This window comes from Crocodylus porosus, unplaced genomic scaffold (genome assembly GCF_001723895.1).
Source record: "Crocodylus porosus isolate Cpor-Errol unplaced genomic scaffold, CroPor_comp1, whole genome shotgun sequence".
NCBI lineage: Eukaryota > Metazoa > Chordata > Crocodylia > Crocodylidae > Crocodylus > Crocodylus porosus.
The window spans coordinates 662,644-686,216 of NW_017728945.1; the positions used below are offsets into that span (position 1 = coordinate 662,644).

At 54.3% G+C, this 23,573-nt stretch overlaps 1 protein-coding gene across 16 annotated transcripts in view; it reads right to left on the reverse strand.

Annotated features, from left to right (window-relative positions):
* Positions 1 to 7,916, reverse strand: part of PTPRS (protein tyrosine phosphatase, receptor type S) — a 162,744-nt gene extending 154,828 nt beyond the window's left edge. For 15 of the 16 annotated variants that reach the window (XM_019550566.1, XM_019550560.1, XM_019550558.1 and 12 more), the window contains exon 1: positions 7,802 to 7,916. In XM_019550566.1, the coding sequence (XP_019406111.1) occupies positions 7,802 to 7,901 (100 nt within the window). In that variant the 5' untranslated portion in view covers positions 7,902 to 7,916. Of the gene's footprint in view, positions 1 to 6,366; positions 6,533 to 7,801 lie in introns of those variants that run through there. The other variant, XM_019550561.1, reaches the window with a different exon arrangement.
* Positions 7,917 to 23,573: the final 15,657 nt, after the last annotated feature.

Sequence of the window (23,573 nt, forward strand, 5' to 3'; positions counted from 1 at the left end):
AGCCTCCGACTACTGCTACCTCCCACCTCCCCTGCCCCCACACCCCATCCCGCCCTGCAGCATAACAGACAGTCCCAACCCCCAGCCACTGCGATCCTGGCACCAGATGTCCACGGACAAAGGGAGAGCAATAAAAAAAAAGGCAAAAAAGCAATCCCACCATGTTTTGATTCCCAACGGGGGCCCCCGGCAAGAGGCGTTCAAAGTACGGGTCCCGCCTGCCAGCAAATGACTGTCCGCCCGACTATCCTCCCTCCGCTCCCTGCAAAAAATGCATCTCGCCAAGATCCGGGAGGGCATCGCCTTGCTGCGGAGGGGCCGCGCACACCAAACCCAGCCCGCGCCTGAGCCCAGCGAGCGCATCGTCTGCTTAAACGTTAGCTTAAAGCGGCTCAGCCGGGGGCTGGGGAAGGCAGGCGTCTCCGCGCAAAGAGGATCTTTTTAAATAAAGGCCAAGACATCTGTGCGGCGCCCATGCAAGGCCCGAAACGGTCTTAGCAGTTGCTTTGTTGAAACACGGCTGCCGTCAGCACGGTTTCCCAGAACCCCGCTCTCTGCCATCCCAGGAGGATGGCGGTGGCCAAACCAGGCTGCCCCTTTAGCCATCTGGATGATCTATAGTTATAAAGCCTGCAAAGTGGCCTTTTAATGCGTCCTTTCCTCGGGAGGTTTCATTGTCGGGAGGGAAATGGAGCAAACCCCCCTCTCCAAGGAATCGGGAACTTCCCAAACACCCCCTTTTCGCTCCCGCGTCGCGTCCCACTGCGGCTCGCTGCATTAGGGCATGCTATTTACATCAGCCGGCAACGTCAGGGCGGCCGGCTCCCTTCCCCCTTCCAAGAATTTCTCCAGCGTCTTCTCCAGCGCTCTCCCCCGTTCACGCACAAAGGCAGGAGGAGCGCGGCGGAGGCAGGACTTGCATGGTTTGCACACGCGCCGCCCAGCAGAGCGGGTGCACACGCAGCCCGGTTCAAATCAGCCTCCCAAACGTTGCGGCTCCAGGGCCCGGGCGACCAGAATAAAAGGCAACGGCCCCTCTATACAAACTCGTTACTGGGAACAATGGTGGAGGCCGGCTTTTGAAACCGCTCCAGTAACGGCTCCCCTGATTTCTATGGGCAACACATCACATGGCAAGCCCTCCCCGCACAAAGCATCCCAGCCTCGCTGGGACTGATCACCAGGGATCCTGGTTTTCTCCAATAAAAACTAAAACTCCCCAATTATCCTGGGCCTCTCTAATAAATAAAAATCCCCAATTTCAGATTAAGGAAAGTAACCCAAAATCTGCATTTTTCCAGGATGAAAATGAAACACCACTAATATACAGGCACCCCGCACTTGCGCTTTTACTTGGCTCCCGAAAAACCGAGCGTTAAGCGGAAAAAGGGTTAAGCGAAACCAAAAGTTTTTGCCGAACTCAGATGGAGACGATGAGCGTTATAACAAAACGCATCGAGCGCTAAGTGGAATCAGGCGTGAATGTAAAGTGAGCGTTATAGTGAAACAGTGCTAAGTGCCGTGGTGTTAGGTGGGGGGCCACCTGTATAGATGGATATAGCAGCGTTTTGGTCTGACCACAGAAAAATGTGGATTTTGGGTTACTTTTTTTAGTCTGAAAATTGAGGATTGTTTTTTTTTTTTTTTTTTTTTTGCCAGAGAAAACCAGGATCCCTGGAAAAAGTAAATCAATAGCCTTTCCTTTGGGGTGGGCAACAGCACTGCATCCTCCCCTCTTCCAGCTGCCCAGGGGAGGGCCGATGTCTGCAAAAATCCCACCTCCATGCGAGATGAAATCTCAACGTGCTGGAAACGTCTCCCGTCATTTCTCCGCTCCGCACAGATTCGCCGCCTCTATTACGGTACCATTTTATTTATGGCATTACTTTTGTCATTATAATGATTTGATATAAATTCCACGTCCCGATTCTTTAACGATACTCTTTGCTATTATAATAATGATCCCATTTGAATGGCACAGGCGCCATTATCAGAGAATCTGTTTGTAATAGAGAATCAATTGTAAAGAGAGGCATTAAGTCCAAATGAACTATTTAAGAAGTACTATACCAGGGGCTGGACCCGATTCCTTTGCATAAGGGCCGTTTGATGCCCTACCATTTCAGACGAGGAAGGACGCTTAGCGGGCCAGGAGCAGAACTGCCGCGCCCTCGAAATGCAAGGGCTGACCCTGCAAACCTAAGCTGGCAGGTCTTACTGGAGGCCCAGCCGTACAGGCTGCAGGATCCAACCCAGGAAATATTTAAATGCATTTATTGCCATGGAAATCTGAGCACCAATCGGCAAGCTGGGAAATTCATAAGCACCTTCATTAGCGTACACAAAGCGCTCAGTAAATAAATTCAGCTCCCAATAGCCTGCCTCCTTAACACCCCACGTGCGCCCCGGTGCAAGCGCTCGAGCACCGCCGCGGAGCTCGGCCCCGCGCAAGTGCTGCGGGACGGGGGCCCGGGGGCGGGAAGGCAAGGGGCTGCCCAGCTCCGTTTGACGGATCTCCATCCCGACATCAGCCAGCGTGCATTCATTGCCGTAACATCCCCCAAGTGCCTCTTGATTCGGGAGGTTTCATATACTGAAACAGTTATTACTCCTACCAAATAGCTGTGGAAGGGCAGCTACTCCTTCAAAGAAAGCTTTTGACGGATATTTTCCTACCGTCAGCATTTGAACAAACACAATGTCTCGCACCCTCCAGAGCCCCTAATTTTACCAGTTCATTTTTCACACCCACAAAACGTAGCATGAAATAAATTCAGACGTAACAAGATTACCGCTGTCCTCGCTGCCAAAGGACTTGCAGCCATCTCCCCGCTCGGTCTTGCTGCAAAGCCTCCCGTGGAAATAAAATGTACCCGGGGTTCAAAAATCGCTTCAGACACCGAAGCGCAGGATGGCGTGGGGTCGTGGGGAATGGGAGAGAGCGCCTTTCATCTCTAGGTCACCCGTTAATACCTAGACTAGGCGAGTGCTGACTACGAGCCGTTACTATGCGATGGCTGTACAGAAGCCAATGCAAAACGAATGAGCGGCTTTAATCCCACTCCTCGGCAGACGGGTGTCAAGAACTGAAATCACTACTACACCTTCCCAAGCGCAAGCAGGTACTACACCTACCTACAGCTGCACCTTCCCAAGCACTCCCAGCAAAGAAACCAGCCCGAATTTTCCTTTGATATGCCCCAGGGGACCCCTTTGGGTGAACACAGCTGTGATATATCCCCCCTTGTACCAGGAAGCCTCGAAACACTGCACACAAAGGAGCACAGCATTCTTATGCCCATTTTACAGCTGGGACACAAGAAAGGTCGTGGCTGACCCTGGTTGTTTTGCTAGCACATTTCTCAAGATTAACTCCAGTCTAGCCTAGGTACTCCAGGGAGAAGAGGGAAATAAAGGGCTGGCCTCTACCAAACAGACTAGCTGGAACTCTCCACAGCCAAGGGTTAGAAATAGGATAAAATGTTGTGTACTGATTTTTCCAGGCCCATGAGACACATACTGCAACTATCACCGCCTTGGGCATGTGCACTACACCTAACTACTTCCACTCTGAACTCATCTGGGGTTGGAAAGCCAACACGACAACAAACGAGGTGCTTCTCTTCCAAACAAATATATAATTGCATTTGATTTGCTCTCGGCACTGATGAAAATCATGGCCGTCTCTCTCTGCTACACCATTCTCCACCCACAGCAGCGAGAGCAAAGGGCTGCAAACAAGACTTCCCGCTTCCTCCCTCCTCCTGCCTGAGGCTATGCTTCTGAGCAAGGCATTACACTGCTCTGTGCCTCGGTTTACTCAACTGTAAAATGGGCATCGTGCGTTCTGTAAATGACAAAGATAGTTTCATTAAGGTTGGGAAAAGGTCTTTGAGATCATTGGATGGTCAGCACCAAAAAAGGCTGTGGGCATTACAGCTCAGAGAGGGAAGGGGAGAAGGGAAAAGATGCCAATAAGTTCAACAGCCCCGCTGCACAAACTCTTCCTGTCCCACAGTTCAGCCCAACAAGGCTCATCCCTCCAAGGGGCCAGAACCGTCGTGGTACACCTCTGCCCCAGGTTTGTACGCTAAAGTCCTCCTTCCCCAACAAGTCTGAGGTCTATTTTTAAGGAACAAATAGATGGCATGCCATAATTGAACGAATGCAAAGAAAAAGCAATCATGAAGACGTGCTTTAAATAAGCAAATTAGCTCTTTAATAAAGGTACCTCCCCTCCCCCTCCCATTTTGCTTCAAATCAGTTTCTAAATATCAGCTTTGCAAAATTCAGGGTTCAATAGGCACCTTCACAGACCACACCTGATTGCTGGGGGGTGGACACGCGCATGCCGGATGGCCACTTAACCCGTCCTGAAGAAGGAAGCTTACCCAGCGCAGGTGGCTGCTTATTTAGGGACCGTCTCTTTTTATAGAGGGCTTCTGCAACATGGGGAGAATTTATGTCGTCTTGTGCAGGGATCCGAGGGCCGCTGAACGTGCGATTTGCCTGCTCCTAGCTGACATTTTCAGAAGATGGAGAAGCAAGCAAGCACAGGCATTGCTTGCAAAGCACAGGCTAGAGAATTACTTTTTTTTTTTTTAAAAAAAGGTACCATAATGTTAACGCTGGGAACTGCTTTTCATATGTAGTAATGATCTGCTTAATCTCAACATTTTTTTCCTTAACTGCAGGAGAATCTTCCGCCAACGAACAATATAAATTTAAATTTAATTTAAAGTGTTCTTTTAACTGCTGCAAGTCGGACCAGCTGCTAAGAGGCCCAGTTAGATAGCGCTCTGCTGTAAAAAGGTGCCTGCAAGTGGGGGGGTGGGGGGTGGTATTAACTCTGCCTGGAGCGCCAAGGGGCTGCACCTCCAAAGGGAGAGAATAGGGCTACTTCTTAGAGTTTCCAAGTGCATTATTGCAGAGTATTCAACTTTGCACTTCCAAAGCAAAGTGTTTCAGACTGTTCTCCATTTTGAGGTATTAAAAAAAAAAAGGGGGGGGGGGTTGCATTTTTGCAACGCAAAAGGTAGAGTGCAAGATCCAGCAGCAACGGCCCTCCGAAGCCAAGACAGAGTCATATTTTCTCCTAACAATGGAGTACGGGAATCGCACAAAAATTGACACCTTGTAAACACTATACATTAGCCCGGCACATACAAAGGCACAGTATCTATCAAGTCCTGGCTAGCGTTATGCGTGTGTTAATCATGTATCGGGCCCCCAGCCAGATTGCCTTTGTTCATAAAAAGGGGGAAAAGAAAGGCAAGGAGATAGTAAGATTGGAAAAATGAGAGAGGCAGCGGTGGGAAACGTGCCTGTTCTTACTGGGACAAAGCCGTTGGGGCACCGTCATCACAAGTTTGTTGCTCAGAGAAGGGAAACCCAGCAGTTTGCCCCTTGTTTTCACAAGGAAACACTCTGGGAAACACTGGCCAGATTGAAAAAGGGAAACTGTTTGGGGAGGGGGAGGAATCCGAGTACCTTTAATGACCTCCGAATAATGCTGACCTAGACGATTCATCTTTGTTGCACAAAATCCCACCCCCCCCCTTGCCTAAACACCATTATTGATCGCGCCGAGCCATAAGACAAAGGTTAAAAACAGCGAAACGGCTGTGGTAAAGCTGGTGCCAATGAAATCCAGGACCAGCAGCAAGCCAGTTCCCAGCCTAGACCACCCCTGACTCCTTCCCGATGAGCAAAAAAGAAATCCAAGTCCCCCCTCCGTCTGGGAGCAGCTTTCTTTTTTTGAACCTTACTTTCTGATACCAGGAGCAGCATGCCCGAGGCAGAAACCAGGGGGAATTTCTGAAGCACGATGCACAAACCCAGGGCAAATCAAGAGGGGTAAAATCTTCCTTTTGAGACGGGTGGCTCTAGGGACAGCTCTCTGCCCCAAATGGGACAAGGGGACTGATCCCTTAGACAAGAAATGGAGAGGAGGGTTTAAAACTCAGCCACCAAAAAGTCAAGCAACAAGCAGCGGCTGCCGGAGATCTGAGCCAGGATGGGGGGAAGCCATCAGGTATATATAGCAGATCTCGGTGGCTTTCGGGGTCCAGGCTACTTCCAGCTTGCCCGGTGCTGGGGCTTAGCCGGTAGAGCTGGGCATAGAGGAGTTAACAGAGCGGGGCTGAAGAAGTAGGGAAGGGGGAGTGGGGACTACGGAGGGAGCAGAGACCGGATCAGTGGGACAGGGAGCAGGGAGACACCAGGATGGAGGGCGCAGAGAAGTGGGGGAACGGCCGGCGGGGACAACAGAGCAGGGGAAGGGAGAGAAAGGGATGGCAGGGGAGAGAAGCGCCCCACCACCTTGGGCTGCCCCGGCCGAGGCCCCAGCCAGGGTGCTGGACTCACCGTGTGGGCTGGAGCTTCCCACCGGAGCCCCCTGCCCACCGCAGCGCCGCGGCCCCGGCGGCTAGGGCTCCGCACAGCGCCTGGTCCCACTGATCCAAGCCAGGTTTGGAGGCACTGGCAAGAGGGAGAGGCCAAGGGGAAACGTCCTCTGGGGTCTGGGCAGAGACGGGACTAACGGGAGGAGGAGCCGGGGAGGAGCTGGAGGAGGGGCCGGCGCAGGGAGCCTGCAGCACGGCGAGCAGGGGCACGCAGGAGCCCCCCAAAGCAGATCCTCCATGGGGCGAGCTGTGGTCACCCCCGTGTTAGCAGCCTGGCGTGCATTTAGCTGCCAGGGCTCTCGTGCATTTAGTTATCCGGAGACAGAGGTGGTTTTACTGGGAGGGGGTGCCGGGGGGACTGTCCTGGCCCCATCCACACCACGGGCACCCGGAGACTACTCATACACTGCTTTTCCCAAGGCCTCGCTCGCCATCAGGTGAGCCCAGGACCTGGCGGCGAGACAGGGAGACACAGACTCTCTTTGTTCCCGCTTCCAAGGGCAAAGGGTTTATTTAGCTAGCTAGCTTGATAGTCATCCAGCTTCCTTTTGATGCCTGTATGAAAACACACTTGCCTACCTAGCTCAGAAGCATCCAGCATTTGCATCTCGGAGCCAATGGCCAGTTTTACCTGAGCATCACAGGGCCTCTCCGGGGGGCTGTTAAATAGCAGCATCCTATACAGAAAGGGAAACTGAGGCACGAAGGGTAAGCAACCTCCCGGGAGTACAGAAGAGCTGACGCTAAAGCCCAGGTCTCCCATCACTGAGGCCTTGTATCCCTTGTTTCCATTAGGAACAAAACTGCTGCCACTAAAAAAAATATCCTAGCCGGCACAAAGCAGAGTGTAGTGCACCCTTGTGAGCTGGGGTCTGCTAGACCCTGGTGACTTAATGCAGTCTCGCATGGACTTGCAGTGAGCTAGGTGAAGCCCCTGCATGGTGGTTCAAGCTGCCAGCATCTCTTCCCCCTCGGCACTTCTACTGCTGGGGCTGAACTGGCAAGCGAGGTATCTTAGGGAGCAAGGCTAATGCAGGCAGCCCAGGACCCTCCGGCGACTTGGAAGGGGTGAAGGAGGAGATGCGACTGCAGGGCTCCCTTGCCCCAAAGCCCCGCAGCCAAAGACAGATGCCGGCCTCAAACTCACGACGCCCTTGCTGCTTCAGAGGCAAAGTTCACCCAACTCCAAAAAAGTCCCACGGAGGGCTTTTTTTTTAAAACCCATTTACTATGGATGTAGCACCATGGGTGCTCTTTACCAACACTGCCTTTTAGATACGATAACCCCTAGCCTGAGGATGTCCTGGAATAAAGACAACATTACTCAGCGAGAGAGGACCAAAAGACAAAAAGGCGAGGGAAAGAAGGGGCACAGATCTCCACTGGCATGTCGTTACCTCCAGGTTTCAGAGCCCAGCCAAAATCCCACGCAGGCTCCACGCTTGATCTGAGAGCAGGAACAAAACGCTCCGTGCTCGCACTCTTCCAGAATCGCATGCAAAAGCTGGACTGCAAACAAGAGCAGCAAGTCACCCGCCAAGCACCCCAGCGCCCATCCCGGCTTTCCTTCCTCCCTCTCTCTGACTGTATTTATTTTTTCCCCCCTTTTGAAGGCTCGGAGGTGAAGGGTGGTGGTCCTCTGGGGTTTCTGCGAGCCAAAGACAGCAGTAGCCCCTGTGCTCAGAGGTCGTCTTGGCAGGCCCCGAGCGTGCACACGCGGGGCAGGCGTGCACAGGACTGGAGCATGTGCCGGAGAGCTGTGTATTTAGGGAAGGGGGAGGGAGGCCCTGTACATTTTTAGAGGAAAGGGAAAAAAACCCAGCAGTGGGCCAGGCAGGCGGGTGGGGGCAGGGCAGCGAGGAGAGGATGCTTAGTGGATGCGAGCGGGGATCCAGATTGAAAACAGATGGGATTTTTCATGCCAGCCTGACATCGGACACCCTGGGAGGCGGGGTCAAACTTCCCCTCGCAGGGCTCCAGCAGCCAATCGGTGCGTCCGAGGGGGGGGGGAAATAGTTTGGTTTAAACTCTCCCCACTGCCTGGCCTGCTCTCGGGGAAGCGGGCCCGCTGGCAGCGAATGCAAACGTGGTTCAGTTGTGTTGTTTTTAAGACTTCAAGAGGTTTGATGCGACCGTTAAGCATCCAATTCATCTGCTCCCACTTGCTGGAGCCGAGCCTGGGCAGCCCGTTACTACCTGACCGGGGAGGGGAGGGTCCGTGGGCACTCTGCACCCACGCAGATCCCTGCACACTCATGCACGCAGCCAGGGGGGAGAGTGGTGGTTATTGCAAACCGCGTGCACACGCTGAGTAAGCGAGTGCTAAATTTAAATGGGTGGGGAAGCAGGATCGTGCTAGAGGACCGCCTGGCGTGTTGTATGCCACGCCGAGGGGAAGGTCAGCAGAAAAGGGGGCTGCAACTTTTGGACTAGGAAACCCGGGGGGAGGGGAAAAAAAATAAGGGGAGAGCCAGAGGTGTTGATGACGCCCAGATGTCTCTCCCAGCTCAGACGGCTGAGACGGAAGGCAAGAGCAGACTTGTGCAAAAGTGCAAGGAGCACAATTAAGTGGCCGAAGGGGAGAGCAGCCCTTGGAAACCCTTAAGCAAACCACGTGTCGCTGCCGAGTCCTGGAACGTGTGATCGCTACGGAGGGAAAGTAGGTTAACTATAAGCAGCCAAGCAGAAGTGCTTAACCGAGCAACCTGATCGCACCAGGGGGAGACGCGGGGGCCGGTGTGCCAAGGGGCAACGCACACAAGCGTCCCCCCCGTGCAAGGCTCCCTGCGCACGCTCCCCGCCACGCGCGCATCCAGCGACGGGCACTTTGAACGAGCGCTCCTCCCGGGCCTGAACTTGCCATCTCCGAGAACGACGGGTCACTCCTTTCCCTCCAGCCCACAGGGACAGAGCGGGCACATGCCTCCCTCGCACTTTTCCCAGCTCCTTTAAAAACCAGAAACACAAAGCTAATGGTGCAGGCCTGACTGCATACTTTCCAGAGCTCTGGGAGACCGGCTCCCGCAAGCCCTGCAACACACACTCTTTTCATTCAGGGCTTTAAATACTCAATTGTGTCTGTTTTCAGCACACTCATTTTTAGCATTTTAATGATATGGTCCCCGGCTCTTGCCCCCCTTGGATTGGCCGCGGCACGTTTCGCTCCGCGCAGAATTCGACTGGAAGGAGCAGGGGGGTTAGCAGGAGGTCAAACATTTATTCGAAACCAAGTGTTTTTCCAGCAGGCTGGAAGGGGGTCCCGCCGGGGACCGAGACAAAGCAGGCGATGAGCACCATACCTTCCCCTCCAGGTCTTCCAGAGGCTGGAGCCGAGTTTGGCAGGCCATCTTTGGAGAGTTTAAACAGGGTGCAGGAGCAGGGCCAAGTTGCCACCTCCATGCAAAAGCTGGAGGGGTGGTGGTAGCTCTCCCTCCTCTACAGGACAGTGAACCGAACTGGCCTCAAGAAAGGGAGATTTCTATGGCCGCTGCTTTCTCCCCAGGTCATCTGCAAAGGGAGCTTTCCCCAGGCACGGTCAACAGGATTTCCCTCTGCTGCATCGCTCCGGGGGGAGCTGGGCACAAGACGCCATCTGCAAGTGGTAGCTAGCAATGAGCTAGGATTAACGCGGAGAAGAGACAGGTTAAATCAATGCCCTTGTCGTCCCCATACAAGCACGGAGCCTGCTGCCTTCTCCGACTCCGTCCTGGCGATGGTAAACCCATCGACCTGCCACAGACACCCACCGTGGGGCACTTGCCTACCTAGCTCAGGAAGGATCGACGAGCCAGACAAGGCTGCGCCTGGAGTATCAGCCCTTCCCTTTCACCCCCCTGCCCCTAAAGCACCGAGCCTGTTGGGGCAGCTCTGACTTTGACCCTGGAAAGCATTCAAAAGACATTTTGGGCTTGTCAGAGCACGGCTTCGAAAGGCTCCGCTGGGAACTACAGAGCGCCGCAAAAGAAAAAGGTGCGTGCACGCACACGTACATGCACAGCATCCTCCGCTCTGCCACCGAAAACCCCTCTATAATCCTGCCCCACCCTTGGCAAACTCCAAACTCCTGCCCAGCCTTCCTAGACCCTACCAGCATTGGCCCAGGAGGTATGACCATAGCTTTGCTCAACGGAGGAGACCGAAGCAGCCCCCGACAGCTACCGTGATTTGGGCAGCACAGATTCCCACTAGTGGAGGGCCTGGTCCGAGTCTCCTTTCCGCACGTTGCGATAACTCGTCCTTTAGCAGGTGAAATTTCCTTGGAAGGGCGCCGGTCCTGCAAGCCGTTGCAGACCGGCAAACCATGCCCTGCATGCATGGTGCTCGGCAAAAGTGCCCGGTGCGGCGCGTGGGGAGCGGGGCATCATGGGCCACAGCAGATTGCAGGATCAGGATGTACATTCTTGCTTAGTAACCCGCACCCTCAAGCCCCCCATGTCCCCTGCCCTGCCAGACCCTCCGCCTCTGCCTTTCCCCCCACATTGCCCTTCCTCGCCGCTAGTCAGCCCTGGCTCTCAGCCCACACCCACGGCTTCTGCATTAGCTGGCAGCTTAGCCCTAGTCTCTGGCCAGGGAGAGGAAGAGGAAGAGGCTCATGCATTTCTCAACCCAGCGCCCCCAGCACACGATGCCCCCATTACCAACCTGCACTGGGTGCCTCCGACATCAGCTGCTCAGAGGATTTTTTTCTTCTCCCACCAAGTAATATCGAAATGATATTTATTAAATTTGCTCTCTAAGTCCCTCAATCTGCTCCATAATACAGTGAATCTGCGAGGTGGTTCCACTGATCCCGCCTCAATGAGACCAGATTAACGCAGATGATCCCAGCTTTGCAGCTCCTTCATTCCAGGGAGGGTCAAAGGTTATGCAAGAGAGGCAAAAAACACTGGCTGGGATGCTCTGGCCTGGAGGCAGGGTCTCCGCTTCCTCCCCAGAGTGCCCCGGGCTCCCCCCCTGCCTGCTGGGGCCAGGGAAGGGGTCCCTCCGGTTTCCAAAATGGTTTGCACGGAGAGTTTCAGGTGGCAGGAACAGAGCGCTCGGCATGCACAAGTTGCTTTTCCACCAGAAAGAGCTTCTCCTGCTCTTATCTCGCCCCGTAAGCATCAATCCCCCCCCACCCCCAGCTCGAACATGAGGCCCATTAAATCTAAAGTTAGCTCTATGAAGATCCATTATCTCTGCATTCAGTTAAATTATGAAAATCATTAAGATAAGGAGGCGCAGGGGCTATTAGTTTCCTGGAAAGGAAACTACACTTTTTTTTGTGTGTTTTGCTTTTCCTCCCCATTTTAATCCTCTGAAATTTCACATGATTAACTGGATTCCCTTTTTTCCCCCCAGGATTAAAAAGAAATACTCCCTGTAACCTTTAGGCAGCGTCGGAGCAAGGCGAATCAATCAGACGCTTCCTTACACTGCGCTATTCAACCGCCATTTGCCATGTGGTGCCCACCTGGGGCCCTGATCTTGCAACTGGATATGCAAAGATGGGCTCTCACATGCCCACGGGACCCCGCTAAGCCCTTGGAGGGAGACAAGATGGAAGGAGGGGCAAGGATTTACCCACCAGGACAACTGAGGGATCAGGGCTCGACACAGCAAGCTCTTTGGGGCAAGGAGGAGCCCCGTTCTGCAGATGCGCAGCCCCCATCAAAACAGCCACCTGCACGGGGAGTCGAGCTCCCTGCCTGGCTGTAGGGTCGGCACCCAGAGGCCTCCCAGGGCACAAAGGCTCTTCCCTCTCCTATTTGTGTGACATGGTAACCGAGAGGATGTATCGGCGCGCCATAACCTCTGCTCAGCCAGGAGCTTCTCCCTCAATGTACAGGCACCTCTACTGCAAACACCCCAGCACTGGCAGATGCTGTTAGAGAACAGGATGCCTCCCTCTCCCTCACTCCCTTTTCCACCCCTGCCTGCAGCTTGGCTTAAATGTTAAAGGATGCAGCAGAGTCAAAGCAATGCGAGGAGTCGGGGGTGCGCTGAGAGTTTGGGAAGGGCAAGATCGCTGTAACTACTGTCCTACCAGACAGCTAGAAGCCTGGACCGGGACCCTGCTGTGCTGCCCGCGCCGTTGTGCCTATGGCTCCTGGACAGACCACCGACAGCTCTTCTTCAGACAGGCCGCCCTCCTGTACCACCGCAAGGGGACCAGCAGCTGCGACTATATGGATTTCAATGCAAAAAACCCAAGTTAAGGCAACAACAAACAGCAGCTGCAGTGGTCGAGCGGGCAGCCTCTCTCCCCCCGAGAGACTCCACTTTGAGATCCTGGCTGATGTTACGGGTGCATCTAAAAGTCCTGCTGGAGTGCAGAGCCCTGTTGTGCCAGGCATCGCACAAATCCATTATAAGCTCTTCGGCCAGGCTCTGTTTAGATGGTAGGAGACAGACCAGACAAAGAGCAAGAACGAAAAGAGGCTGGGGAGTAGAGAGGGGATTGAACGAGCCTGAGGTCATGCAACAGGTCACTGGTAGCTTCCCCGAGTCCCAGTCCAGCGCTTTGTCCACCAGACCCTGCCGAAGCTCATCTTCCTCCAGATGCAAGAGCCCTGGCTGGGTTTCTCCATTGGGACAACATAGAAAAGCAACTGAGAAACCTGGAGTTAATTCCTAAGGGGGCAGATTTGCCTCCTCCAAGCTTCGTGCCCCTCCTGCAATAAGCCGAAGTGCCGGGGATCCAAGGGGGCCCCACTGCTTTGAGAGCTGGCATTTCTTCCCACCCGTCTCTCTTAAAAGATTAAGCTGCAAACTTGGCCGTCGCTTTGCATTTGGTTTTTAAATCAGTAATTATTCTGGAAAAGTAGCACCAGGAAGAGAAAAAAAAAAAAATGAAAAAGAAATCAACTTGCTAAAGTGTTCCCGAGCAGCATATCCAAATACTTTAATTTAAAAAAGCTGCTGCTAATTTAAAAAACAAATGTTTAAGCAATCAAGCATGTTTATTTAATTTGTCCTTTTTTTATGCCAGAGAAGGCCCAATGCTGCTTGGAGTTATTGCCCCACCGCGTCTTCCAGCGCATTCCCGGCTACTTCCCCGCTCGGCTGCAGAACGGCAACTGGTGAGAGCGTTAGGGCAACAGCATGCAAAGGGAGGGTATTTTCTCTAAGGTGGCAACACAGGCGGTGCTTTGTCAGGATACCCTGATTTAAAGTCAAAGAGGGCACTTCGTTCATAATAAAGGACAGGAGCATTGCCTCTGGAGCCTTGGGGCAGATCCCCTGGGCTCACTCCCTAGCAAACCACTCGCTATGTGATCAACTGCCAGTCCGCTCCCTCCCCTGAGCCTCAGTTTCTCGATCGGGAAAGGTGGATGGATTTAAGTCACTGAGCACTTGAGCCGCCGACAACAGGAAACGCTCTGCGCAACGTCCCTTGGCGCCAGTGTGCTTCTCCGCTTGTCCTGGTGGCCAACAGCCGGGGGCCGACTGTGCTGGGCAGCGCAATGGAAGCAGGGACCGGCAAACTTGAAGCGTCTAACATGCATCAAGAAACCAGATCGCATCCTGGATGCAAAAAATAGTTGGACCACGTGACATCCCTTTCTGAACGCACAAGATCAGCAGTGAAAAAAAAAAAAAAAGTAAAATGGCATTAAATATTTAAAGTGCTTGGAATATAAGTCATCTCTGCTCCGCACTCATGGTGGCCAAGATGGGAACCAGGAGCCCAGTGAAACGTTCGTCTTGCGGCACCGTAGCATCTGCAGCCACCTTGATCTTCTGCAGAAAGGCCATTTTGCACCGTCCCCAAGATATTCCTGGATGAATCGTGGCTGAGAAGCCCTGATCTCCTGCAGCAACAGGGACTTTAAGTGTCGTTTCTATTGCTTTCTCCGCTGCCAGCGGGCTCTGCTAAAAATCACAGCTCTCCCCTATATCCTACCCAATATATATTTTTAACCTTAACCATGCCAGAGATATCTACTCATTTCCTCTGGGTTTGCTGGAGTGATTTTTGGGGAAAGGGTGTGTGGTGGGAGCTCTTAGCCTTAGACAAAGTGGAGAGGAGGAAAGGAAACGGGTGACTCTTCAGAGACATCCTTTTGGGCCTTCATGGGCTCTTTCATTTCCACCTTCCCACAGATGCTCTGAACTTTCCAACCACTTCCACACCCAACAGTTCACCGGTGAAGTGACCAGTCAATATGTGATGTTGCCCTAAGTGAGTCCGACCTGGGCTCACCTCTCGGGACTAGAATAGGATTTCTTGGTTAACATCTGGACGATGCTTTAGGGCAATGACCTGCTATGTAAAATGCCATATAGGATTTGCATCCTCTCTAGACAAGTTAACATGAGCATGAAGGAGAAGATCTTTCTATCCACAGTCCATCACTCTAGTCTGAAACATCACTTAGTCTTTCAGTGCGTTAAGACTGTGCTTAATTGCAACTGTTGATGCATCATCATTTGTATAAGTACTACATATCCCCATTTTACAGACAGGGTAAGACTCATAGAGAAGGGTAACACAATATTCAGGATTTCTTTTTCAGGCTGCCTCAGTTTTTGGCTGCCCAGGACACCTCAAAGGGACTCCAACCCTTAGGCACAAGTGCTCAGCACCTCATGATACATCGGATGCTTTTAGAAAGGCTGGAGACTGGTTGGGCACCCACAAAAAACCTCACAACTCACTGCTCCCTTGTGAAAGTCTGACCCTCACAGGCACATCCCCTTAGCCCGCAGGGCTTGGACACGGACAGGACAGTTTGCAGATGAACAGGTCCCTTTCCTCAAAAGGCTTCTAGTGACTATAGATGCGGCTGCGAGACACAGCGAGCAAGCAAAGCGCGAGGCAAGCGCACCCTTCATAAACAGGAACTCAATTTTGCCCATCGTTATCCTCGGCTTTAACAAATAGCTTCTGGGGATGGCAGGCACTTTATTAAATTTTCCCCTCGTGCGACGTGCGGGATGATTGAAGAAATCACCAGCCGGTTGATTTGTTTGCCTCCCTGGCCCCAAACAACTAGCTATTTTATTTTGCAAAACGGCAGGCTACACGGAGCAGACAAGTCCCAGCTATTGAGCCAGGGGACTAGGTGGGTTCAGAAAGCTGGAGCACGCTCGCCTTCAGGACACCAGCTCCCATGCGTTGCAATGCCAGGTATGGGGCTCTCAGCTGGGGAGCGTCTAGGGACAGCTCCGAAAATCTCCCTGCTGAGCAAGCCTCCCTCTTTCTCCAGCTCTCCTCTGGAGAAAGGACAAGGTTTTTTTCCAAGGAGCCCAAAAGTACCACGGTCTCCCTCCTCCCCACCCAAAACCATAGCATCCTGGGTTGGTCCCGCAACCGGCACTTACGGACGTGACACCACTGATGCATTTATACCCCCACGATGAGAAATGGCATTACCATGGAGAGCACCGGTGGGTGGATGGTCACTGCCCCCGGGAGAGGAAGGTATTCCCTATGCAGGTTACTAAGACTTTCCAGGTGACATTAGGGCAGGAGGGAGTACGAAGGGCGGGTCGAGATCCAGCCTCTAATTGGCGCGTCCCGCTCCTCTCTTAACGAAGGGCTCCCAGGAGAAAGCAGTCTTTGGAGAGTCCAGGACATAAAGGGAACGGGATGGCAGTGAGCAGAGGGACAGGCCCCCATGAATAAAGCATGGGGGGTGGGAAGCGTGCCAGCGTCAGGGAGATTGACCTGAATTTTCCAACTCCCCCAAAATTACTTTTTGCATCAGTCCCGGTCCCACTGAGATCCTCTCGCCCTTCACATCACCGCATTCGACCGAATCACCCTTGAATTAAGAGAAGCCAAAGCACTGAGGATAGCAGGAGGCCCTTGCACTTGGGTGCTGGAGTCTGGGATGGCAGTGGCTTGGGCAGCCTTAGCCCAGTGCTCTGCCCCTGGGTTGGAGAGAGCGAGCCGGGCAAGGTGCCAGGCCAGAAACGCAGTGGTATTGCTGCTGCCCACAAGCCTGACCCAAGCCCTGCGGGAGATGCTTGCTCAGCACACAGCCAGAGGAAAAGGAAGCGCCCGTTACCTTTCCCAGCCAGAGCTGGATGCTGCTCCCCCCAGCCAAGCCCAGGCTGCTTCTCCAGGCAAGAGAGCGTGAGGGTAGGCAGGGTTTGTACAGGTGGTTCCCGCTGCGGTAGGAAATGCTGTGTCTGGAGGCCTGGTCACACACCTGATCCTCCAGGACCCAGGCTACCAAGAAACAGAATTAATGAGTCCTCAGGAGGGGCAATTGTCAGGGTCCCGAGTTAGGATCCCACACAAGAGAGCTGTCGCAGGCAGGGCTGGCCGGAGAGGAAGCATTTGGTCCAGACTACGACTGATGCAGAAGCGCAGGACGCTTCAGCCTTTGCTGGCTTTGCTCAGAGCTCCTGGAGCCCCCAGGGAAGGGCAGAGCGATTGCTCCGGCGCACACAAAATCCATTAGGGACGAATGCACAGGGCTCCCCCCGAGCTTCCCACAGTGAGCAGAAATGCACGGTTTCCTATACAGACCAAGGCCGATATTTTTGGGAGTGCATTACATTGGCAGGGCTGGTGGAAGAGAGTGCCTCCCATGCAAGGGGCGAGCATACAACGATGCACGGTACCCTTCCAGGGCCTTGGCGGCTGCTCACAACTTGGCCACGCAGCCGTAGTCGCAGCACTGGACCCCAGGCAGTGTCACACTTTGTCTGGGGTCAGGCCAGCAGTAGTGCTGCTTTCTGGGAAGCTCTGGGGGGTACAAGCTCTTGCAGTAGTGGCAAGCAGAAGTACAGTACTATTCATGGCGCACAAAGGCAGGAATGTAAGGGAGAAGGGGATGGGGCAGTGAAAATCCTCTGTGCCCCGTCGCGGTAGAGACCAGGAGCTCCTTCCGCCTCCTGGGTTTGGAAGACGGCTCCTGGTCAGAGGACAGTACAAAGGGAGACGGTGCAGCCCCTATCTAAGCAACGGTCCCATCCGCTTCCCAAAGGGGGAACACACATATTGCCCTAATATAAGGGCCAGCAACTAACGGCCTGCTAGATCAGGCCTGCAGAGCCGTCGACTCTGGCCCACAGGCATGGTGCTTTGGCAGTGGCTGGGAGCACAGGGGGCTTCAGCTGTGGGCGCTCTTCCCACCGCGGCCAGGGATGAGCCCCTGCTTTACCGGCCAGATCCTAGCACCAGCCTGCCCACCCACCTCTGCGCTGAATGGGGTCCTGATCCTCAGACAGAAAAGCCTGCCTACCCATGCCCTTGGAGACCCGCGTCCCCCCTCACACGCAGCTGTGACTGATACCGTATTTCCACTTCTCAGCCTGGAGGATGCCGGTCAAGTTTTCCACTCCCTGTGTCCTTCTGGCAACAGATGCAAGAACTCCCCTCCCTCTGCTAGCGCAGGAATCCCCAAAGCCCCTTTAATCCTCCCCGGAGGCAGGAGGGAGACATCATATTGCCGACTCCTGTCTCTCCGTGCCCAGAGACCCCCAAAACACTTGCAAGGATGCCGCTGCCAGCTGCTTCTCTTGCAAAGAGTCAGACTGCACCTCCGAGCCTGGACAGGCAACGGTCATCAACGGATAGAAACCAGATGCCCATGATGTGGCAGGATCCTCCTTAAAAGCTCTTCCCAGCGCCTCTCCCGCCAGCCCGAGCGTTCCCACAGGCCTGTCCAAGCGCCCCCATTCCCTGCATGACACAGAGCCGAGTTTCACCGAGCCAAGCATCTCCCTGGCCCAGAGCTTGGAAAACTGGGGCAGCAGCAGCTGCCTCTTGCAACGAGGGGGCAGGCAGGTGGCTGGGGCACGCATGGCTCCTGGCGGTCATGGGCTCTCCCTCCAAAATCGGCCAAGTGCTCGTTTTCAGGCGTGCATTAAAAATAAAGCAACTTTGCAGTTTCTCCTGGGGACCTGAGACTTTTTCTGCAGATCCTGACAGGGGGATGCGTGGGCAGGCAGCACGCGCTCTCCTGGGGGGGGATGGAGGAAGTCGTCTCCCCAAGCACACCCTGCTCCCCATGGGCTGCAATCCCGCACCTGCATCGGGCTCCGAATGAGACGCAAAGAAAAGGGTCGAGCAAAGAAGAGCTGAGCTCCAAGCCCGGTGTCTGGGAACAACGCCGTGCCAAGCAAGGGCTGCAACTGTGGATTCCTCCCTCCCCCTCCAGGCTCTCAGATATAACATGAGCTCTCTCCTCCATGCAAACACTCAGGCTGGGGGCTATGCATTTGGAGAGCGGCTCCAGCCAGTTCTAATGCAACTGCAAGCCTGCTCCTTCCCCATTTAAAACACAGCCTAAGTGCAGGTGTATCGAATGCATAGCAGACAATCGCATCCCAGGCTATAAGGTCCCTAGGGCAAAAAAGGCTCCTAGCTCAGGTCTGTGATATACTATTAATTCTCCTGTATACGTACCCAGAGCTGCTCCCCATCCCTTCAGAGCACCTAACACGCAGGGCTGCTTTTCTAGCTGCCATCTAGCAAGATGCTCTCAAAGCCACATCCAGGGGCTTCTGCCTCCCATCTCTCTTTTCCCACCAAGCCCAGGACAGGCAAAGGTAAGAAAGCCCCTCTGCTTTGCAGCTGGGTCTGCTCTCAGGCCCAATGGGGCCCTTGGCCTTCACCATGCAGGGAAGCAGATCTAAATACTGGTGAAGCAGTCACCAGACACGAAGGGCTGGGAGGTGGTAAGGAGACCGGAAGAGGGGCTCAAAGATGCAAACAGGGGAATCAAGAAAGGAGAGGTAAAAGCCAGGGACACCCAACCCACGGCAGCCGCTCTGCAGATTCGGAGCACCAGCAAAGGTGTCGCATCCTCCCTGAGCAGCCTTGTGTTAGGAGCATGTGCCCTCTTCCTGCTCTGCTTCGACAGCCACTTGGGCCATTCAAAAGTGGAGAAAACGGAGTGTGAGGAAGAGCGATCAAAAGCCACAGGGAAGCAGACAAGCCCACCAAGAGGTTCCCAAGACCAGCCTGGTCCATGGTCCTGCGGGAACCCGGCTCCTGCCATACCTCCAGGCTTTCCTTCCCCTGCTCCCCACCCCTCACACCCCATCAGCCACCTGCCAGAAAGGGCCCCAGGAGCTGATGGATGAAGCTGCAGGTTAACAAATCCAATTTGTCGGACACAAAAGGCAGAGCGTTTCATTTGTGCAGGCTCCCTTTATGAAATTGCTCAGACACTCGAGACGTGAAATGTCACCGTGTCACTGGGTGGCAGATCAGGGCACATGGAGACAGAGGAAATTAATCTAACAGTGCCCCTGCAATAGAGGGCCTGCCCCTCCGAAGCCTGGGCAGTGGGGGATAGCATGTTGGACAGCCTGAGAGGAAGCAGTCCATCACCCCCGCCTCTCAGACAGCAAGCGCTGGGAGCAGGGATTTATTTGTGGGTCCAGAGGGGGCCGAGCCCCGGGTCTGACGCTGGAATGCAAGCGGCCCCCTCTGCCTTGCCAGGGATGCCAGCTCGACTCGCCCACGTGGCATTTTTAGGTGAGCACCCTTGTGCTTTTGCTGATGTTGCAACCCGTGAATGGCTGCGAGCCAGGATCCACCTCTGGGCTTGGCAACGACCATTCCTAGGTCCCTGCCACCTGCCAGTCACCACTTTGGCTACGGCAACTCATTGTGATCCTCTGCTCTTTCCACCTGCCAATCAATCACTTCGCTTCCTCCGACTTGGCTTGACCCGCTGGCATGCTCCAGGCCACGTGGTGCCAAAGCAGGGGGGTGGCCTTGCCACGCCTGGGCCCGGTGGGTCCTGCCCAAACTAGCAGTGTGGCCCCGTCCCCCTCTAGTGAAGTCTGCTACCACCTCTGGTTCCTTCGCTCAGGCCGGCCAGCCGTCTCAGGCGCGCTACAGAGCGAGTGGTCACTGCTGGCCGGCCCGAGCTGCAATGCTTTCGACTATGCAGCTCAATCTCGGCAGCCCGGCTCTGCCGTTCGCTATCACCTTCAGCCTTTGACGCCGATGCTTTCTAGGATTCTCCCTTCTCTCATCTCCGGTTACTCCCCTGAGCCCTCCAAGTGAACTGGCTCACGTTTCCTCCTACACCATCCTCCCCAAGGTCTCTCGCTGTGCCGCTCCCCGCCCCCCACACAGCCTTGCTAATGTCACGTTTGAGGTCCACATTGAGCGGTACTTGCAAATCTTCCCAGCGCCCAAAAACGCTGCAAACGTGCTCTCAATTCCTGATGGCCTTGTGCCAGCAGCAAGGATTCCTGTCCACCCACTCCCCCGTCTGCTTGAGCCCAACGCAACAGGTCCCATGCTGGTTGGAGCAATGCCATGGGTTATTCCAGTGTGGCAAGCGCTGAAGGGGGAACAGCGGGGAGGAGGATGACAACTGTGATCCCCAAGGGCACCCGTGGCTCTCGGAAGAGTTGGTACAAGTTTCTAGTGCCCCGCAGCAAAAGGAAGAGCCTCAAGAGAGTCACGACACGCTTGTCTGGATGGTTGCTCAGGTTCCTATGAATCACCAGCCCTCAAACAACCGCAGGCAGCAAATTCACGTTCCTCCTTCCACTGAGCCACCTTCAGCCACCCCGAGCTTTCCAACAGCAAGCCAGTCTTGATCCCGAGGGAAACACTCCTGCAAGTTGCCTCTAGAGCCCAGCTAGGAGCATCACCAAAACCAAGTGCATTTAGCGGCTGCTGGACTGAGAGACCTGGAGGTCACAACCCTCCTTTTATCCCATGAACACAGCTTCTCTGATGCTGCAATAGGAGTGGGGCTCAACCCCCGACCTGAAGGAACCCCAGCAGCAAGGGAGAGACCGCGCCGGCCTCCGCGCAGGCCGATTCATGCCAGAGACGCAGACTTTTGGGTCGCTCTTCAGGCGGTTTCTAGCCAGCCTCAGCAAGGGCACCGGCTTCCCAACTTAGCACCGTTCTTGCCGTGATTTAGGGTGGCCACAGCAAGCAGGCTCCTTTCCAACCCCATCTCCTTGGGGAAGGTGATCTGAGGTCTCCTCACCAGGCTGCTCCAAAGCCAGACACATCCTTTAAATGCCATCTGACGCATGACACAAGGCTGAGCGCTCAAGTTTTGCACCCCACCGTTTCAAGTCCTAGCAACGTAAATGATGAAGGTGCCTGGAAATGGAGAGAGCTGATGTATGGCTGGCAGCACGGCTCAGCTCTCCATGCAGGGCGAGGAGGCTGCATTCCCCAGGCCAGATCCATCAAGCCCACTGACAACATGTTTATTGCAGACACGCACCATTCCAGCAACATCAAAATGTTTAATTGCAGGGGGGAGATTAGCGGCTCCAGGGCTCTGTTCTGCAGCTACAGCCTCTCTCTCGCTCTGCCAGCACCCGAGACTTCCTGCAGCATGGCCCTGCTTCGACACTAGACAGGCACTGGCCTGAAATGCACTGCCATTTCCATGCCGTCATGGGACGTTGCACAGACAGGGGCTTAACGCACTCCCTCTGCTGCTCATTCCAGTGGTCTCCTTAAAGGATGCTCAGCACCAGGCTGTGGGTCGCTGCACCAGCCACACACCTTCCCAGACCTTCAGTCTCCAGCTAGAAAGAGCAGGTGTGATGGAAACCCCAACCTCTGCACATCCCGAGCTGCCCCAGGGCCCCGCGGATGCTGTCGTAGACAACGTACATTAGAGCAGCGGTGCACGGTACAAAGACGCCTCCAGCTTCTGTGCCTCTGACGCGCAGCACGACACTCCTACCTCTTCTCCTATTTCATAGTTGTTAGGGAGCTGGAAGGGACCTTACAGATGATCGGGTCCAGCCCCAATTAGAGGCTGACACCCAACCTGAAACTCATAACCTTGGGCTCCCCAAGCCATAACACACCACCAGGAAGCTTGGTTAAATGTCATGAAGTAGGTGGCAATGCCTTAACCATATGCATGGACGTCTTCCATCCTTACCAAGGGGAGTGCTAACCTTCTTTCCTTTCATACAACACATTGCCCTTGTTGCACTTCATTCCTCACGTTCCTTCTTGGAGCAGGATGGAGCAGGCAGGCAAGCTGCAAGGATCAGATACTGGCCCCGGAGCACAGCCCTTGGCCCAAGTCTACTTGCTTGCTGGTATGCGATTGCTGCTCTCTCCTCTCTGGCACTGGGACGATGTAACGCGCCATGCTAAGGAGTGACAAGATGGGGCAATGCAGGAGTTGAATACGAGTAGCAGCAGAGCAGGTCTGGGGGTACCAACCCTACATTATAGGAGTCCCCCGCAATGTAAGAAGGGGGACGGGGGTGGGGGGGATTAAAAAAAAAATTAAAAAAAAAAAAAATCAAGGCCCTTTCCAAGGCTGACCTGTCAGCTCTGGCCAGATGCTGCAAATGGCTCGCGGTCCCATCAGCCCCAGCAAGCCTCTCCCCAGCGAGCGGCTGCAGGGAGTGACAGCTCCGAACAGACAAGCGCTCCGTTCCAATTTGTCCCTTCAGCCTGAGCGCTGCGAGCCAGGCGCGGGAGACGCTGCAGGCAGGGCAGCCTGGTGATTAGATTAAACACGGTGTGTCCTTTGCAATGAGATGTTTTCTGGGGGTGGGATCTCCATCGGGGTGACAGGGGCCGCATGGTTACTTTCAGCGAGCAAGCCTTCTGCAGAGGGCTGCCTGGGATGGAAGCAGGCGGCCAAGATGATGTTGATGATGGTACGTGGCTCCCAGCTCGACTAGCAGCCTGTACAGGAGGCAAGGGGGAAAAAAAAAGGAACAGAAACAAGCCTAGCAATGCAGGCCTGATCCAGTCAACCTGACCCTTTAGGGCTTCCTGGCTTGACTGAGGATAAAAAACAGAGAGGATTGCTGGATTTCCAAAACAGACTGGAGCCGAGATGCTGCTGGCCAGACGCAGAGTCTGAGAATTAAATGCAAGGACAAGTTAATAACCAGCCTGCTCTGAAAAGAGGAAAGGGAAGAGGACTGACTGCCCTGCCGTCTGGATGGAGGGATTCAGAGAGAAGGAGCAGCAGATGGCCCGGCTTCTGCACCAGCAGGTGGGCGCACGCATGCAAAGCCGACAAGGTGACAAGGTTTCCACCATGCCCTGCAGCTGGGTTAGTCGAGTCTTCCCTCACCGCAAAGGAAATTTCACCAGGAAAGAGAAAATAAAGCAACGAGGCTTTATAGAAAGATAGTAGTGCAGCCCACGCTCTCCCAGGCGCGGCGCCTGATCAGGAGGGTGGACAGAGGACATCGCCGCAGGCAAGAGGCTCTGCATGGTAATGCACCCACCCAAGGTGCATGCTCCACGGGGAC